At 46.9% G+C, this 19,544-nt stretch overlaps 1 protein-coding gene across 1 annotated transcript in view; it reads right to left on the bottom strand.

Annotated features, from left to right (window-relative positions):
• Nucleotides 1-6,757: 6,757 nt before the first annotated feature.
• Nucleotides 6,758-19,544, bottom strand: part of LOC104543288 (glutamate receptor 3) — a gene marked incomplete at its 5' end in the record, with an annotated part of 56,298 nt that continues 43,511 nt past the window's right edge. Inside the window, 2 exons of the mRNA XM_010187864.1 lie at nt 6,758-7,015; nt 7,615-7,862. Of these exons, the coding sequence (XP_010186166.1) occupies nt 7,617-7,862 (246 nt within the window). The remainder of the gene's footprint in view (nt 7,016-7,614; nt 7,863-19,544) is intronic.

Below are 19,544 nucleotides of genomic sequence, written 5' to 3'. Positions count from 1 at the left end.
AAAGCCGCGCTTCCCCCGCTGTCCGGCCGCTGCATGTCAGTGTTGCTCCAAACAACGGCTGCATGCAGGGGACCACCAAGCCTCTGAGCACCGAGGTGGGTTTTCTCATGCTTTAAGTAGATGGAAACCATTAAAAGCTCTCCGTGGCCAAAAGGGTGGATTTTTTTACCCCAGGGAAGTGGAGCCAGGGATGAAGCTGGCTGGCCCCAGACCCCCCACCCCGCTCCCATGGCTTTCTGGCGTTGTCCCGTTCCCTCGCTGTCTGCTGTGCCTCGCTCTGCCTTTGCAGCAGGGACCAAACTCGTGTGTGTGTCCGTCCCTGCCCGCCCCCCCCTCACTTGTGGCCTCGGCCAAGCCCCCTCACACAGCAGCTCACTGTCGGGGCCTGTGTGAGCTGCAGCTCCACTTTTATACCCCTTTAACCAATTTCTTGTGTTTTGTCATGCATTTCCCTATTTGTTACAGCGCATCAGGCGTCTGCCATGTGCTCATTAAGTGGTCAATTACTTTATTTATGTGATAAACATTATCTAAGGCACCAGTCATTACCAGCATCATGGCTGTAGTTTGCGTTGTGTTTTTTGTGTAGGCTTTATGTGCCTTACCCTCTCCGTGCCATCAAGGCCAGGGCTGCTTCCATGAACGCCTGTTAACCCTTTGTGGACCAGTCCCAGCTCAGCCCCATTCCTTGGCCCTGCGCAGCCCAGCGGTGTCTGTCCAGGTCCCCACTTGGGGGGGGTTGTTCTGTAGCACCTTGCCATGATTCCCAGACCCTCCTCAGAGTCTTTAGCTTTAGTTTGTTTTCTGCTGCTGCCTTCAGCTCCTCACTGCTTCTTCCACACTGCATAAAATAAGAAAGACTTGAAACTGCATAAAATACATGATGGGAAAGTCCTCTGTAGCTGTCTATTAGGGCAGGCCGGGTGCCACAGCTCATCCTGCCTTCGATCCTCTGCTGCTGCTGCAGATTGGCTCCGAGTTCACCTTTAGGGGTCTTTTCTGCTTGCTTGTGTGGGGATGGCAGCAGCCTCTTCACCAGCTGGAAATGATGCGATGCTGGAAAGCCTGTGCTCTTCCTCAGCTCCGCTCTCCCCGCATCCTGTGTTCCATTTCTTCTTCTTGTGCCTTCCCTGCCCCTCCTGCACTTTTGATTACAAGGCACTGCAGAGCGGGATCTCATCCTGTCATCCTAAAGTGGCATAGCCATCATCAATGATTTAGGGCTAACACTTCAAGGTTAGAAATGGCAATAAATAAATACTGGGTGTGTGCATTGTCCTGCTCTTCATGTCAGCCCATGGTGGCACCGGCATCCAGCACCACCAGCAGTGCAGGTGCATCCAGCCAGCTCTATCGGCTGCACCAGGAAAGCCTGGGAGCAGGGAGGGGGCTGGAGTTGTGCTGTTATGCTGGCTGTAAGGTACGGTGCATGGCGGCTCCCTTCCTCCAGCTCCTCTCTGGGTACCAGCGTGGTGTTCGGCTGCGTCTTCCCTCATGGGGCAGCTGCTGCTGCTGCCCGTGCCTGTACTGGGGGAAGCTGGAAAGCACTTGGTGCTGTTACAGCGATGCTGCCACGTTACAAACCGGTCTCAGCAATGATTGAGGAGTGATGAAATACAGCACAGATCCAGAGCAGGACTGGGGTACTGGGGAGCAGAGGTGATTTTAGCTAAAACTGCATCCCCATAGGTCACTACACATTAGGGGGGGTCCCGCTGTAGTAGGGGGGCCCCAGCCTGGGGCTCCTGGGCTGGGCAAGATGCGGCAGTGGCTACCCCAACCCCGCTGGTGTCAGCCCACGGCACAATGTCAGCCTGGGCTTGTCCTGCTACCTTGGGCAACGAGTGTGGCTCAGCAGTGTGGCAGGGTACTGCTGTCATGGGCACTGTCCACCCTGATACCAACTTTAGATGTATTATATTCTGAGTTAATATCACTTTGAAATTTATAATATCCATGAAAATATTATCTCTGTACTTAAATCCTGTAGTTTAATTGAATAGAGCCATCATTATCCAGAGCTTGTTTATGTATTGCGGCCTGAAAAATAGAGTCAATTTTCCAGACTGAGATGATGAGCGTGAGCACCAAAGGAGTTTCGTAATTGAATTTTAATAACCGTGACTTCTTTTAAGAACCATAAATAATAATTAAAAGAAATTGTAGTGCTTTGCACAAAACTTTGGAAGGAAAACTATGCCATAGTAATATAGTGGGAGTTGTGTATTATTATTATTATTATTGTTAATTGTTCTTCTTATTATTAGTGCTTATTATGATTTATTTTATTTTGTTGTCAGATGTGCTCTTTGCTGTGAGGAGGAGCTGCTATGGGTTTGGGTTATTTTTAGGTGTGAACTTGAACACTGTTGAGGTGCTTTTGCTCCCACTGGTGGCTCTGGAAACTGAATGAATTACTCTGAATTTTTTCCTTATATTATTTCCCTGAAAAATTCTGGAAGCAAAGTCCCTTTGGGGCATATTCAAGCACTGTGTTCAAGGCTGTTGCAGTAGCCCTGCTGCAGTGCATGTTACAAAGTCCAGGTATGGACCCAACGGACCTCATCCCTGCAGCCCAGGGAGACTCCGGGGCCAAATCAGGCCCAGTCTGGCCTGGGACAGCAGGACCCGCTCCTCGTCCTCATGGTCATGGCCCTGTCCCCCAACCCATCCCAGTGGCTTGCTGGGTGCAGCCACGCCAAGTCACCCCATCCCTAATTGCTTCATTCATCCTGATGTGTATTTATTAGGAAAACTTAGCGCCCGTTTTGCCAGGCTCTGGTGCTCAGCGTGACCCTGGCGGGGCAGAGCTGGCCGGCAGTCAGGCAGTGCTGGGTTGCTGACACTCTCCTAGCTGAGCACTAGGGCTCAATTGGCAATTTATGCCCGGTTCACAGCAGCAGATTTTGGCAGGTACATGGGGAAGGGAGCGCTGTTCTCCCAACCACTATGGCCAGTGCAGGGGAGCAAGTCAAGACTGCTCTCTAGAAAAATGCAACCTGCCCATGTTGGCCTGGATGTTGAGTGTAAAATGAAGGCTAAAGGACAGGACAGTATTAGTTTTTCATGCCTCCCCGTCTTCATTGTGCGAGTGCTTTACATACAAATGGGCTGATTTCAGCGTGGGCTCTCCCAAGGCCAAGGTGTGGGAGGTGCCTGTCCCTGCCACCACTGTGGGGAGGGCTGGCCCTCCTCACCCCAAAACCAACCTGAAACCTTCAGCCTCGTAGGATTCTTTAGGGTCAAATAGTTGCTGTTTATTGCTCTTACTTAACTCTTACTTATTCCTGAGCTTATTTTACTGTGGCTAAAGATACACGGGTGGGCTCAGCCCGAGTCCCACTGTGTACAACAGGCACCAGCAGCTGGTGGCAGCTCTGCAGAGCACGGGGCCAGGGTTGGCGGCCTCACGGCTGGGACCCTTGGCCAGGCATCCCACTGCAGGTGGCTGCGTTCCAGGGTGCGCTTTGGCCAGCAGGTACCAAACTGGTTGCTCAGGGCCCATCCTCTCCTGCTCTGCAGTGGCACAACCTGCCTGGGACCTTCACTGCTGTGATTTTCCTTTTCCAGAAGCTGCTCCTCACATCCCAGCCGTCCAAGCGCAGCCCGGTACGGCCCCAGCTCAGCCCACTGCAGGGGCCAGGTGCTCGCAGGGGGATGTCACCTGTGGTGGCCCCTGGAAGGAGCCCAGGGAAAGGGCTTCTGACGGGGCCCACCAGGCTGGTTGAGCCAGAGCTGCTCCTGCCGGGGTGCAATTTGGGTGCACGCCATCTGTTTAGTACCAGGATCGCTTTCTATGGCTCATAGCTGGTGGTGACTTGGAAAAACCAAGCTGTGTCTGAGGCAAGCTCAATAATCTCAAGTCGGGATTAGCTGCAACATTGGGTGAAGATTTTTTAAAAAAAAAACAAAACACAAACCCAAACATTGATGAAAATGCAGGAAAATACAACCGTGTAGTCAACATCTGAGGAATTTACCCACGCTACTGCCCACCCCTGGGGCTCACCATAGCATCTCCCACCCTGGCTGCAGGTCCTGCCCGTTCCCTGCCTCCTCTGTGGGGCCCTTCGGACCCAACCAAAACCAACCAGCTTCACCCATCCAGAAAACAAAAATCAGTGTGTTTGCAGGGCGCCAAACCAGAAATAGGTATTTCCCAGCAATGTCCTTGGTTCAGCATTTTGGGCGAAGCCTGGGTGGTACCTCTGGGGCCCGAGGCACTGCCTGATCTCAAACTAAATCCCTGTAGGGCAGCCCAGACGGAGAGAGCCGGGTGTGCCTGGCCAAAGGGATGTCTGCCAGGTGGGACTTTCTCTCCTCTGGTGAAAAGATCAGAGGGCTCTTTATTTTTGTTTTTCTTTACAGTTTTATTTACAAAATGTATTAAAACTCTTTGTACAACACCTCATTAAAATGAGGCTCAGTAATTGATGCCCACACATGCAGTTTATGCTTTTACAGCCATTAGTTTGCTTGGCAATTTTTCTGCTCACTGAAGTGCAGTTTCAACGACCAAAAATAGGAACTTAAATCACAAAAAAAAAAAAAAAAAGAAAAAAAAAGGAGGAGAGAAAAAAAAAGCAAAAGGAAAGAACCCCAAAATCCCCCAAAGGAAAACAAATGAAAGAAACCAGACCAAAACAAATCATCGTGAGACTACTGCCGAAATTCCCATAGCTTGACGTTGGTAGCCAGAATTGGTAAGCACTCAACACGGTTTTTGTTTTAGCTTTACATGCAAGTTTAAAAAATATCGAACCATTTACCAAACTCCCTTCACTGGTGTGAAGCCTCCACTCGTAAAAATTGATCTGATAAACATACATCTTTTGTACAGCCTTTAAGAAAAATGTCTGTGTTAAATACAACTCGTAACCGCACAGCTTTAGCTCGCCCTTGCTGGGGACGTGATCGCGTTCGGAAGTTGAAAAAAAATCACAGTTTCATGAAAAGAAAATGAAAACAAACCAACAATTTTTTGTCAATATCTTGTTAAAAACTCGAACAATAAATTATTCTCCTATGAGCTTTTAAAATGATTTTATATTACATTTTGTTGGAAATACCTATTTTTAACAAGACTTTCCCCATATAATCTTTTTCTTGTTTTTTTTTTTTTAAATCCTATTAAAAGTTCAAATCTATCATCAGCAAACTAAACGCCTAAGGGTCAGACTGCTTTAAATGAGTTTCTTTTTCACTGTATGTTACTGATGAAATAAAACCCTATAGTAAACTACAGAAAATACATATTGTCGATTAGAGGTAATTAGTATGCAGATATTCCAGCGAACATTTCCCGTGTGACTGACAATATGTTTAAAGGTTGGTTGTTGGTTTTTTTTTTGTCTTTTGCTTTTTTTATTTTTTTTGTTTAAAGATGAAGTTAAGTAGTTTCCAGGCAGAGGTTCAAGGCTGAAACGCTGCTGCTGTCTACGCCACTGGATGTGAGTAATAGTGAGCCCCTACCTACAGCGGTGTTGGCCGGCGCGCGGTGCCCTCTCTGCAGAGGACAAGGGCAGGAGCATCCTCTCGCCAGCAGCCATGAAAGAAGAGCTGGCAGGAGCTGATATAATATAACAGTACTAGCAGGAGTCATGTTAGATCGCTTAATATTACTCTGTAACTGCAGTTCTAATTTGAGTTACTACCCTCTTTCCTTGCTTCTGTTTTAAAATGACCGTCACCGAGAAGCATCAGCTGAGCACAGTGCTAGTGGGGAGCAGGCCTGGGAAAAACCAACCTGCACTCCTCTTGCTTCATTGCTTGATATTAAACAGTGAATTAAAATGCAAACGCACAGCAAGAAGAGAGATATATGGTCTGAACCTAAACAGCAAGTAGCTTTTCTTTTTAGTTTTTAAAAGCCACCCAATGTCATTTTAATAAAGCACTGTAGGTATGCCTGATGATAGGAAAAAAACCCAAACCCAAAGGAATGCAGTATTTTCTGCCTGCACTTTAGCTACCTTGTCAAGAAATTAATTTACTGATCTGGAAGCAAGACATGCAGTTCCACAAATTATTTTCTTTTGGATTTACAGGTTCACAGTCATTGACCTTAACTGGTTTGAACGCACAGATTGTTTTCTTCAGGTGTTACACCCTTTACTGCTATACAGAATTGCTCCAATTAGCTGGAGAGTTTAAAGTGGCTTGGAAAAAAACTTAAATCACACACCGGTAAGTAACTACTGAAACATCTTGACATCAGCTCATACAAGCAGTGACAGGCCAGTCCGTGTTTGCACGCAGCAGATTTCTGAGGCTTTGTGTCAGGAGGAGTTTCATAACTTGATACGATCGGGGTTGGCTGATGAAACCGGCTGCGGTTTGCTTTCAGGACACAAGTTCATTTACTGTGCAGTGGTATCAAAGAATGGCTTTTGTTGCACTGATTTTTTTTTTTTACAATTTTTTTTCACATATTAATATCTTGATACCAGTCCTTTCCTTTTCTTCTTTTCCTTTCTTTTCCTTTCCTTTCTTTTCTTTTCCTCTTTTCTTTTTTATCTTTTCTCTTTTCTTTTCCTTTTCTTTTTTCTTTTCTTTTCTCTTTTCTTTTCTTTTCTCTTTTTTCTTTTTTCTTTTCCTTTTTTCTTTTTCCTTTTTCTTTTTTCTTTTCTTTTTCTCTTTTTTCTTTTTTTCTCTTTTTTCTTTTTTCCTTTCTTTTATTTTCCTTTATTTTCCCTTCTTTTCTTTCATTTTCCTTTTTTCTTCTCTTCCTTTTTCCTCTTTTTCTTTTTTTTTCTTCCTTTTCTTTTTCTTTTTCTTCTTTCAAGCAAAGCAAGAATATTTCGGTGATGGTTTGCATTGTTGTGAGTCTCAGAGTCTTCCATAAGGCACTGAAGGAAAAAGTACAAGTTTTTCCTATTAAAAGTACATTGCACCATCATCAATGCGTGTCATGCCTGACACCTCGGAGAGAGTACGACTGGCTCAGGTGGTCCAAATCTGTGAAGTAACCACATTCTCTGCTGCTTCTTCTCTTGTGTGCTGTCAGGGTGAGGATCTGTAAGAAAACCAGAAAGATTTCATCACTGCCTGGCAGCGAGGGGCAGGGAAGCTCAGCGTGGGGAGAGGCACAGGCTGTGGGCCATGGGCTAACCAGGCTTTTCCAGTCCTTTTTCAGATACTCAACTCTACTGTTCACACTTTGGAAATCAAGATTTCTAGTGCAGACTCTTTTGTTCTATTGTAATTTTTTGAGACTTCCTAAAAGCACTTACCTGACCTGATCATAGCTTAAAATATATAGGGGAAGAGGTCACTAGCAAGAGAGATGCGAATTCCGACTACAGAAATTTTTAATGCAATTAACAAAATATTTTACTATGTACTGAACTAGCACAATGCTGGAGAAAGGAGTTACTCACTTCAGCATGAAGCCAGCTATTGCTGTTTGTAACACAGGATGGTACCAAACTTACTTCTGCTCAGGGAGGAAATTTAAACCACTTATACTCTGAGACTGCCACCAGATGATGGTTCAAAAGCCCTTTTGCAGCAGTCCACTGATGCCTACATCAAAATATTGCACATGGCTTAAAAAAAAACCACGAAGAAAGAAAGAAAACCCAGAGGGTTTCAGTTCCCGGCCTGTAGCCGTACCCCTAGATTTTCACACTTTCTGTGCCGTACACGTTGTACCCTTCTCTGTAGGTAGCGTAATTCTGGGTGTTGGTGGCGGGGGCAGGTTTGAAGTTCTGCGTGTTCTTGCTGAGTTTCATTCTCTTGGACTCGGCCCGAGACTTGTAGCAGAACTCGATCAGCGCCACCATCATGGCCAGCCCGAGGCCTCCGACAAGGATATAGAAAACTCCAGCAACATTGCTCAGGCTCAGAGCGCTCGTCTTGTCCTAAGAGAAACGAGCCAGGTTGTTAGTTCTGCTGTGAGCAGCAGACAGACAGACAGACAAACAGGCTACCTCGCACTTAGTCCTAACTGGAATAGCTACACTCATGGTGTTGTGTCCCCCTCATGGGCCAGTGCTGTCCCCCCCGTCCCCGGCAGCCCGGGGCTGCGCAGCAGTGACTGCTCCATCTCCCACCCTTTGGTGGGTGAAACCCTGGCCGACTCCAAGGCGGTGAGATTTTTTTTCAGCCACTGCCTTCCCCAGGCCTTCGGCATCCCAGAGCAAACCTGTCTACGGCCGAGCATCTCTGGTGGCAAAGGCACCACGGGAACGCTCTGATGGGGAAAGCAGTGGCTGCATAAAACAGTGGGTTTTACAGAAGGCCATGATAAAACTAGAAAAAGAAAAACCCAAACCACTACACACTTGGTTTTGGTGAATGCAGATAAAATTACTGAGATGCTGCTAAACCTATCTGCCCTTTTTCCAACAGTTAGCAAAAAAACAAAACACCCTAGGAAGGCGGTCAGTTACTTTAAGGTCAAGCAGCAGAGCCCTGAGCTAAACCAGCACCTTCGGTGATCAAGGGACAGTGAGTTACTGAATAAAACCAGTCATGTAACAAAGAATGCTGGCAGGGCTTTACCTTTCTTCAATACATGTCAGCTGGGGGAGCAGGTTTGCATTTTTAAACACAGGATTCTGTAATCAGATTACGCAGAGCTGCAACCTTTTTGCTGCTGCACAGGCCGGCGGGGTGGGAGCGGGGCTGGAGGCATGGCCCCAGCTGGGCTGTCATGGCACGGCAGACACTGGAGCAACCCGCAGCAAGGGGCTGTGCCCAGGGCAGGCACTTGGTGATGGAGCTCGGTTCACGAGTATCTCCACGGACAGCAAAACTTGCATATAGTCAGAATAAAACATGATCCACCTTGTAAGTGAGAGTAACACCTTGTAAGTCAGAATAAGATATGACCTACTCTGCATTTCAGAGAGTCTGGATAGATGCAGTTGTAGCAAACTGCCTGCCACCTAAACTAAAGATATTACTCATTTACACCTCTTTTCAATTATGGTTTCCTTCTGCAGCTCCTGTGTATTCAGATGTCCCATGATCCCAAATCTATCTCATACAACAGCTCCAGGGTTGTGCCCTAAGCAACTTCCAGTCCAGCTGAAATCAATGAATTTTTATTATTGGCTTCGATGGAACTTGCAATTGTCCTCCAACACTGAGAGGGTGCTTCCAAATTAGAGTTTTCTATTGAATGATTACAGTGAGCACTTCCAAAGGCACCTGGGGAGTTAGACACTTGACTGTGACTGATTTCAACTGTAACTGCATTTCTCCTCCTCTTTGTGTCTTTGAAAATGTCCTTGACTTCAACTAAACCCAGCACTTATACATGTTTTTTTTTTCTCCTCAATGGCTCTATAAGCATTAAATAAAACCCAAACAACCAAACATCTGTGTTTTCCTTTAACTAAATGGTGTAATTATTTCCTCCAATTTAAGTGTGCAGCTCCCACAGGGATAGGGACTCCACTTGGGTCTACAGCAGAGAAGCTGCTGGAGTCTGGCTGGCCCTGCAGCACGGCCAGTGTGGGACAGGGCTATACAGCAGCAAAATGGTTCAAAGCAGAAGAACAAAGAACATACAATATTTAAGTAGTGAGTTACCATTAATATTTCTAGGTTTGGGTTTTTTTGGTTTCATTTTGTTTTTTTAAAAATCAAACCAATTTCAAACTGAATTGGGAACTGGGGCGGGAAGGGCATGTTTTTCCTTATCATGGGTCTGTCCTGAAATTGTCCACCCTTAGCAAGCACGTGGCTGTATCCCAAACTGACATGTAGAGAATGTAAGTCACAATTTTGAAACAAAAATGTGGGCTTTCAATAAAACTAAAAATAAGAAAAGATGCTGGCCTGAATAACACACATTGACTGTGCTGAAACTTGCACGTTTAAATGAAGATACCAGCTTGGGAGGTTTTGGGGGCTTCTCTTGCCATATTTTTCTAGCAAAATACTCAAATAGTAAAACATACTTACAACTACAGTCTGTTACTGCATACAAGAAAAATGCTGTCATGTTCAGAGACTTAATTATTTTTTCTATTCTTTTCTTTCAACCTTCAAAATGTAAATACCAACTTTTGAAAGTCATTCTTTGTATAAACAAACAGTGGGTCAAAATGTGATTGCTAATCAGTACAAAAAGACCTTCAGCGACTGACCTTACTTCCGGAGTCCTTGGCTCCACATTCACCCTTATCGTACCACCATTTGTTTTTCAGCTTGTCTAAGATGCCTTGTTCACTGAGTTTCAATACTGCAAGGTTTACAGGAGTTCTTCACGTGGGAAATAACATAAATAACATTATATTATGTTATTTTATGTTATTCAATCTTTAAACTACTTTAAAACTATACAAAGCGATAAAGCAGGGTTCCTGGCCACAAAGTATTTACACTGCAGGCAACTGGATCATCCCCTTAAGTTAAAGCTAGAGCAACGCTATATTACCAGGTCCTGCCCATATCGCTTTGAGTAATCGGCACTCACTGTTAAATGCAGGTAGTAGAAACAAAGCAAGGCCAATTCCCCAGTTTTGTCCCATCACAGGCATTCACAGTAGCTGTATGGATTACAGTGGGTTTGATCTAGCAGGACCCCTCGTATTGCACTAACAGACAGCAAGCCCCACAGACAAGAAATTGCGGCTTCTTGTGGTGAAAGAGCACTTGGGGCTCCAAGCCCCAGGGGTAGGGGGGTGTGTGTGTGTGTGTGTGTGTGTGTGTCTGCAAAGCGAAACACCCCAGGGGGGATGTCACAGAGGCAGTTTTTGCCAGCTGCTATGGCTGTTTCCCTGCTGGCGGTGGTTTCTCCATGCTCGGAGGCACGGCTGCTCTCCCCTGGAGCTGCTGCATCTCAAACTCTGCTGGCCCAGAGAACTGCAGCAGAAAATAAGCAAACGGAGACCTTTATGAAACAAATCAGTAAACACGGAAATACCATCTGAGTGCCCAGGGTGGGAAACGTTGGCAAGAGGAAGGGAGCTGCTGACTGTGGTGCTGCTAAGTGCAGCAGAGACCTGAGCCCAGGGGACCTGAGCTCGCAGGTCCCTTCCCTGCGGGAAAGCAGCACCTGAAGAACCCTCCGTTGGGTTTTGTCATCTCCATTTCCTCCTTGTGTGATGTCTTGGTCCTTTTCCTGTCCGCTTCTGTGAGATAGGCTCCCTGCTTAGAGACATCCTCAGTTTCTGTTCCTGCTTGAACAGTTTTGTTCTGCTCCCTGCCACCCCTGCCCAAAGTGCATGACTCTCTGAAGAGCAGAAGAGACTCAGGAGAAAGGGCAGCACAACTTATGCAAAACACCTTAATTACCGGATTAATTACATGGTGGCATTTAGGGAAATGTCCACCGGCTGGGAGGTCTCACAGCCCTTGAGCAGCAGCAGCAGCTGAGCCCTGCCATGCCTGGGGGAGGTAGATACTGGAAAAAGCAGCTGCTGAAGAAAAGCCCCATTCCCCAATCTGCCAAGAAGTTACTGAGGCCAGCAGGGAGGGCAAAAGCAGGGAAAAGCCACCATGGTGGGGAGAACGCTGGTCCCTGGTCTTAGCAGCAGCGATGCTGGCACTGGCAGAGCTTTCTGGCTGGCCAGGCAGAGGCAGCACCACTCCTCCTGGTCTGCGCAAGGCTCAGTTTGACACCGGCCAAGGTTTTCTTTTTGTAAAATTGCTGTTTTTAAGCAGCAGCTGTAATCTAATTATCAGCCAGGGCAGGCTCTGTACGCACTCAGCCGGACGCAGCTGACGGGCAGCAGTGACAAACCTCACGAGACATGGCACGTTTTCTGGCTTGGCTCTGGCAGCAGGCACGGAGCCCCTCCACCAGGAGCCAGCGGCACCATGAAGAGCCAGCTGTATCGCAGCTACATCTGCATCCACATACAGGTAGGGCCGTAAAATATCGACAGGAACAAAGCACGCTCCACAGACACTGCAAACCCCTGGGTGCTGCAGGTAATGCACCTCCCTCACTGGTTTCTGCTGAGGGGGACCAGCCAGGTCCTGGCCAAGCCACCCCTGCGGACCCTCCTGGGCAGCTGCGTTGTGACGAGGCCCTGGTGACACCCAGGCACATACACTACAAGAAGCTGTGTACGGCTGCAATGGAAGTCAGTGAAAGACCAGGGCCTTTACCCACCCGTCACAAGCCTCAGCAGAAAGACTGGTGTGGATTATTGCTTAGAGAACAGCGCTCTCATTTTAGATTTCATTTTAAAACTATCCAATTTGGAGAGATTTTATGCAATACATCTTTCTGCTTTGAAAAGCACCGTGCAGCTGAGAATAACACAATCAACAGGGAGAAGATTATAAACACCTTTTCTCCTATCCGCATATTGTATTGTGCAAATTTTCCCCTCCCCCCAGTCCTATTCCAAACACTATTTTTAATTTGCATGCCTTTATAAACCCCATATGGAGTACAGAAAATTTGCATAACATTCAATACATTATAGATTAGGTTTCACAACATTATACAGTATTGGGAAATGAGGAGGCTTAACATGCTAATTAGGGTGCTTTATTTTTTTTTTTTAAAGCCAAGATTGCAGTTAATTGCACACAGGCAACTGCCAAAAAAAACCAACCAAAAGTAGTAAACTAAAATTATCTTAACTAAACAGATGGGAATTTGCCTAAGCTGGGGTTTTCACTATAGTTTGTCATAGCCCTGTTTGTCAGGCGAGGTACTGCAATACCTCAGCCTGGGTAGGAAAGAGGTGATTTGCTCTGTCTGTCTGTCCTGACACGAGCAGCAGAGCGGGACAGCCAGACAAATGCTGAGGAGCCACCGGCCGAGCCCTCACGGTGGTGGGGCGCTCTTGTGCTCTGGGGTTGTAACCCATCCTGCCTGGCACAGGGGCTGGCTGCTGGTACGAGGTGGGCACGGCGTGTCAGGAGGGAGCAGGAGCTGGCACTTGTCCTCTGCCTTAGCCTGTCCCTTTGCCCCCAGCACGCAGACGACCTGGAGCTGTGCCCAAGCAAGCTCCTGGCCTCCCCAGCTCCGCCATTTTGCTGGCCGGGTCCCTGGGATGAACAGTGCGTACCTGAGCGAAGAGGCCCTCTCCCTGTGCTAGAAAAGGCATGAATTTGTGTTTCACAGATGGAGCACGAAATGCAGCTTGTTTGATCAAAGTCCTAAGGCACAATTTTGCCTGCTTCCAAGAGATTAATCTCGAGACCTCTTAAAGTGCGAGCTGCTCTCCTGTGCAGCAGGACTTGAGCGACCTGGTGGTGGGAGAAGGCATGATGCCTCTGCAGCAGGTCCAGAGCTCTGCCTGCGGGGATGCAATGTGAGCTCCCAAATTCCCAAAATACATTGAAAAGAGAGTCTGGCTGCTGGTACATTTTCCAATTGCTCGTCTCTGACTAGCTGTCTGACCTTGTTCAATTTAATAGTCCGAGTCAGGCATAGCTTTGGCTGAGATCCTGATGGAGGTGCAGGAGGACATGTCTGGATCATGGCATTTTTATCGTCAAGCACTCAGCAGTGCACTTTGAATGCGAATCCTCTGTAACATGCCTCGGCTTGCAACTCAGTCTGACCTAAAAAAGGCCCTTGGGCAGTAACAGCACCCTGCCCATGCTGGCAGGTAGAAGGCTTCCAGGTTGCAAAGTTGGCTGTTATAGGGGAAAAATATAAGGCTCTTCTGGGAGTGAGGGCTGTTGGCTATAAGAAAGGGATTTTTTTTTTGTAGCTTGCCCTGGCACTGTTTCAGGAGGGATTTATTTTTATTGCCTTAGAGGCAGAGGAACAGAGAGACTCAATGACTCACCTGGGTCCCACAGGAGGACTGTGTCCCAGTCACCCACCTGCCTCCCTGGCAGGCTGTGCTGCCCCAAAAGCAGCTCAGAGGATCCTTTGCTCAGTTTCTGGGTCTCTGTCTGAAAAGACTTCCATTTCTTCATACTTTCCTGGGATATTTTTTCTGCTTTCCAGATGCTTTTTTAATTAGGTTGCTCTTGTTGGGCTGTATGGGATATCCTATGAGGTCCTCGGCCCCTTCCCAGGTGGGTTTGGCTGTTTTTTCCTCTGCTTTAATTTATGATGGGCTTCTCCTTTTTCATCTTTTTCAACCCCGCGTGGTTTCCAGACCAGCTCTCTATTACTTTGGTTGCTTTATCAAAGTAAAATGTTCAGAGGTTTGAGAGCTTGTACTCTCTTGTTGCATCCTGTATTCCCAAGAAAACGAGCAGAGGCAATTAGGATCAGGATGTCAGCGTTTCAGATGTCACAGGACGTGAAAACCACTCGCAGTGGTTTTCTTCCTCATCATAACTGAAGGATTTTTTTTGTTTGCTTGCTTGTGCTTTTCATCTGGATGTAGTAGGCTTGGCTGATCCACAGTTAACCACATGAGGTTGGATCTGCTGGGCAGCTTTACCAAACTCTGCTAAGAATTTTTTAAAACGATATCTGCAAATGACTGGAAGGCTTGAGTCTAAAGATGCGGTACCAGGAGCCTCATACTGAATGGTCTTGCCCCCAGTGGCAAATTAAGCCATTTGCTATGGCTGATTTATTTAAAGAGGCACGACTTTAAGATTAGTGCCCATCTATTCTCACAGCCTTCTCTTTATCAGAATCTGCTGCAAATGCGATTTTACACATGGGACAGAGGTGAGTTTTTGTTGGTGTTTCAGCAGCTTGGTTTCTCTGCTCCCCTGTTAGGAGCCCCTGCTTGGGTGTTGGCAGCACTATCTCCCTCTCTTCAGCCATCAGTTACTGCTGGAAAACAAGCTGTGCCAGTCTTCTTCCAGATGCAGTGCAGCACCATCTCAAAGGAAACCTCCTCCTCCCTTTGCTGGGTGGCTCTGCTGCATTTCAGCCCCTTTCGGCTCAGGACACCACCCCCAAAAGTCCTGCTGCACACCTTGGTGCTGGTGGACCCAGCTGACAGGACGATGCTGATGGAGCGAACTGATTTTTGAAAAGAGTGCATTCATTAAAATCACACCACTGAACTAAGACCCCAAAGCTTTGGGTTCAGTTTAAAAATCCTGGTCACTTCTCTCTCCGAATTCAGGAATCGCTACAGCATTTCTTTGTCATGAAAGTGATCTTGCAAAAAATACAGCATCGCTTGCAGGCTAAGGAGTTTACCACGCTGATGCTGAGATCATCCGTCAGAAGAAAGAGCTGCTATATGCTCTTTGTGAAGTACCTGTTATGTTTCTATTTCATTATTATTTATTTTCCATTAATGTGGAAAAGAGGGATCGCAATGACACAGAGCCCATCTACTCTCTCTTTCTACTCTTCTTTGAGACACGCTCACCCTGTCTGGGGGATTTCTTGCACTGCTCTTCTTGCTGCAGCACCAGTTTCAGGTTTGTTGCAGTAATGTTTATCTCCACTGAGAAATCTGGTGGCACTATGGTATTCCTTTCTGCCCAGAATGAGTTTGAAGCAGAAGAAAAGTTAATAGAAAGGAATAGTTATTAGTCCTAAATGTTAGAAGGTATAACTTCTGCCCCTCTCAAATCATAAACCAAAACAGGTTTTTAATTTGATTAATGACCTTTTAGGTTCATTTTTATTAGTTCACTGGCATCTATATAAAGTAGATAATGTGAAAACAGAGATTTTTATCTAGTGCCATCACTCTAGTTTCTACGAGCTTAAGAGAGACCCAGCAGGCTGAAGTTCTACATACATCTGCAAAAGCTGGCCAGATTGCTCTTTTGGCAATCTGATTCCAGTTACTGGCCATCGTGTTTATTTGCCAGTGCTGCAAACCAGCCCCTTCCCTGTACAAACTCAGACTGCGTAAAAGAGCCTGAGCAGCTTCTTGGAAAGGGAGCTGCTAATTTATGAAGAGAACATCCCAGTTGCCAGCCTTGTCAGGAAAAGGCCATTTTCCAGGCATGAGTGATGGGATGTACTGATGCTAGTGGCTCTGCAGCCCAGTGCTTGGGCTGGTCCTCACAAGTGGCAGTGGGTGACACAGAGAAGAGCTGGAGACCACAACGGGAGAAATTTAGGAGCAAAAGTCAGGACTTGAAAAATCTCGCCCAATAATCCGCAGACTTTTGTCGGCACTGTGTAACCAGGGTCTGAGTGGCATAAAGTCTCGGCTACACCACAGCTATGTTTATTACTTGCAATCAATAAAGATTTAAGTGGTGACTGGAACAGCTTTGGATAATTCACATCTCATTCTATGGTCTAATGGATATAATATAAATGTTATACCCAAAAATTGTCATTGCCAAGGAGAGCGAACACAGCAGACAGCACACTGTTCCCTCAAACCAGATGAACCATTACTCAGAATTAATTTAGAATTTTTAGATGCAATCTTTCAAAAAAGGGAGCTGCAAAGAGAAGGTGCAACACGTAAAGGCTCTCCAAAGCAGTAACTAAAGGGCTTCCTTGGAGTTGCGCAGGACGGGGTGGCAGTGCCTGGGCTGCACGGAGTCTCCAAGGCAGGGAGGCTGCCCACGGGCTGACCTGGCACCTTTTGCCATCTGGGCTTCACAAACTGCAGGTGTTCCTCAAGCCATCATCAGTCAGTTTCTGATGTTTTGTGGAGTATTTGGGATACATGGCACAGGGGTAGCATTTTCTCAGCACTGTTGCTTGCAGCATCTTGAGAGTCCAAATATAGCTTTTTTTGGGGGTAGAAGGTGAAGAAATCACCCACAAGCTTGAAGGAAGACCAGAATAACATCAGCAGTGAGAGTTCCTCTCTGGTCATGAAAACATCCTTTCTCCACTCGTGCCTGGGGCTGATGCTCAGGATAGCAGAGAACAAGCTGCAGAAGAGCTGATCAGCACCTCAGCCCAGGGAGGGCTGCCCAGCCAGTTTGGGAGGATGCCACTCGCCAGGCAAGGGCTCCAACCACCACAGCTCCACTGCTCCTATGAGCAGTCCCTGCACAGGAGGGCTTGGTGGCTTCTGCAGTGCTACCCAGGCAGGACGTCTGCGTCCCCAGCTGCAGCGGGGAGGGACGTGTGCCAGAGACAGAGTTCACCCGGTGATTAAGCTAAGAAATTTAACGCCAGTGGCAATGGAGATCCTTCTCACCAGGCAGACGGACGCTGGCTCCAAATGTGTGGTAAATGTGGCCAACAGAAGCCCCATCCATTGCAGATAGGTCTGGCTAGAAGGCCAGAGACACGACTTCCCGATGTGCTCAATACTGCATCTGCAAAAACGGGAAATCCTGCATGGTCACCAAGATGCCCTTTTTCATTTTCTTCCCATCAGTACAACATCAGATGCCAAATAACTCTGGTAGGAGAAGCGCTGTGGAAATGCAGGCGCACATCGCTAGGGATGCAGTATTTACAGCAAAGTGTTTTAATGTACCTTGGCACTGTCTGGTTGGGTACTTCAGGGGAGGCAAAATCGCAGCACCAAAGGCACCCCTGGGCTCCGGCTGTGTCACACCACAGGGGCGCAGGGCAGCTGTAAATCTGATCTAATATCTGGCCAGGCCAAGTTTATTGCTGATTTGTGGGATCGGAGCAACAAAAAGCCACAGGAGGTTTCTGGCAAATCCAGCCCTGTGAAGACCGCAAGATTAATGAAGTGTGATGTCCTCCCGCCGAGTCAGCGTGCGGCCCTTGTGAGCTGTGCTGTCAGACCCACACCTGCATGCCCTGCAAAGGGCTTGTCACCCTCCTGTCCCAAGTCCCAGTGATGGGAAGGAGGTGCAAATCCATGGTGGTACCAGGTTAGTACATTATAAAGTGGTTTTTTGACTTCTTTTATAAATCCCTGCTACTTTTACCTACTCCCTTAAATTTAGGAATGTGACATATTCAGAGCACTCTCTTTTTTGCAGGAATTGCTTTTCTCTTGTTTCTTATGACCAAAGCTGCCCTTGCCAGCTGGAGCATCCCTGAGACGCTGATGTCAGCTCAACCCAACCAAAAACGTCGTAACAGCAAAGAGTTTACACATTAAATGCTTGGGTTTCTAAAATCTACCTCATAGTGTTAGAGGAAAGGCGCAAACAAATAAGCATGTTCTTAATTCAAAATGCTTCCTAAAATCCTCTAGGGTAAAACCATTGAAAACACTGAATTAATTGTTCCTGTTGATATTGCTGGCAAATCTCCACTAACTTCAGGGGAAGCAGAGTGGGAAGCTTGCTGTGTACATGTGGGAAGTGTCACCACTACAATGCTCTGAGAGGTAAATATCTGAAGGGGACAGGGAGAGTGACCCCGAACAACTGCACCGTTGCTTTGCACTGAGATTTCAGCCCCATAGAGAAACCCCTCAAAGCCAGACATCACACCAAATCACCAGCCTTTCTCGCTCAGCCCTAGTGTGCGTGTGGGGGAGCTGATGCTAAAGGGGTCTCTAGTTGTGCCCTGAGCAGAGCTGAGGGGGCTGGAAGGCAAGCGGCCCAACGCTGCGTCCCTGAGCTGACCCACGCAGGCGCACGGCAGCACGGGGCTCTGACAGAGGCAGACATCAAGCCAGGGCACTCTGCTTTATTTGATAGGATACCATAAAAATCTCACTAACAACCACCTTGGCATCATTAAAATATAAAGATAGAAACAATCCAGGAAGAGATTCCAAATGCAGCGCTATTCTCTAGAGGGCACTGCTTGAGGTTAAAGACCAATCTAAATCAAATAAGGCACTTTATTGCCCCAAGCTTTATAAATCCCAGTCTGATCTGTAACTATTGAATGGACTTTGTGTCAGATCTTGTTACTGAAATAACTTCTGACTTGATACAAAACCCGCGGGTGAATGCACTGTCCAAGTACTCTGCGTTTTCTGAGATCAGATCTATCTGCCTGTCATAATTTACCAACTTAGCAATGTCTCTGTGCCACAGCTTCAAGTCTTGCTATGCACCCACGCATGAGGGATGGGGAAGACTTCAGATGGAAATGGGCTCATTAAAACCCACTGTATTTGTTTCAAGACTAGAGTTACCTGGTACTTCAAAAGCAAGAGTGAATGGAGCCCTGAAAATATGGCCATAAAAACATACGGTCGCTCACTATTCCTATTTGTTACCTTCTGGCTCAAAAAGTGAGCTTCTGTATTTCATACTGAACATTTAATATTCATGGAAAAAGTACCAGGCATTTCTTCTTTAAGGAATGAATACTTGGCTGCTCTTTGCTACCATTTCAGACCTGCACCATTTTTTTCCTCCTCCTGTGTTACCAGCAGTTGCACATCACATTACAACAATTAACATTCGAGGGATTGAAATGTTTTATGGGTGGGCAGAGGAAGAGACAAAAGCGAAAGCCATCTAGTTTGAAAAGACAAAAAACTTTCAAAATTATGAAAGTTGGCGCCTCGAGCACTATGTCCTATGCCCCCTATAGCCCTGGATATATATCCTCCAGCCACCTAAGAAATACACTGTCTGCTGATGGCTGGGACAGTGGTTGGAGGCGTTGGATACAGCGATAAATCCCCTGGCAGAAGGACGCTGTTTCTCCTCAATGGCAGAGCCAAAAGCAGTTCTTGTTGCTCAAGGCGCCAAGGCCCAGGGTCCTGGTGAGCAGCGCCCTGGTACTGCAGCTCCTCAGCTGCCAGCGCTGGCCATGGGCTCATCCGTGGCCACCTCTGTCAGGAGATCACCACACATTTTGCCTCTTCTGAGCCTCTCGGTGCTGA

Source organism: Mesitornis unicolor, unplaced genomic scaffold (assembly GCF_000695765.1).
Source record: "Mesitornis unicolor isolate BGI_N332 unplaced genomic scaffold, ASM69576v1 scaffold19597, whole genome shotgun sequence".
NCBI lineage: Eukaryota > Metazoa > Chordata > Aves > Mesitornithiformes > Mesitornithidae > Mesitornis > Mesitornis unicolor.
The sequence above is the reverse complement of the archived record's forward strand: the minus strand, read 5'-3'. Positions and strand labels throughout refer to the sequence as shown.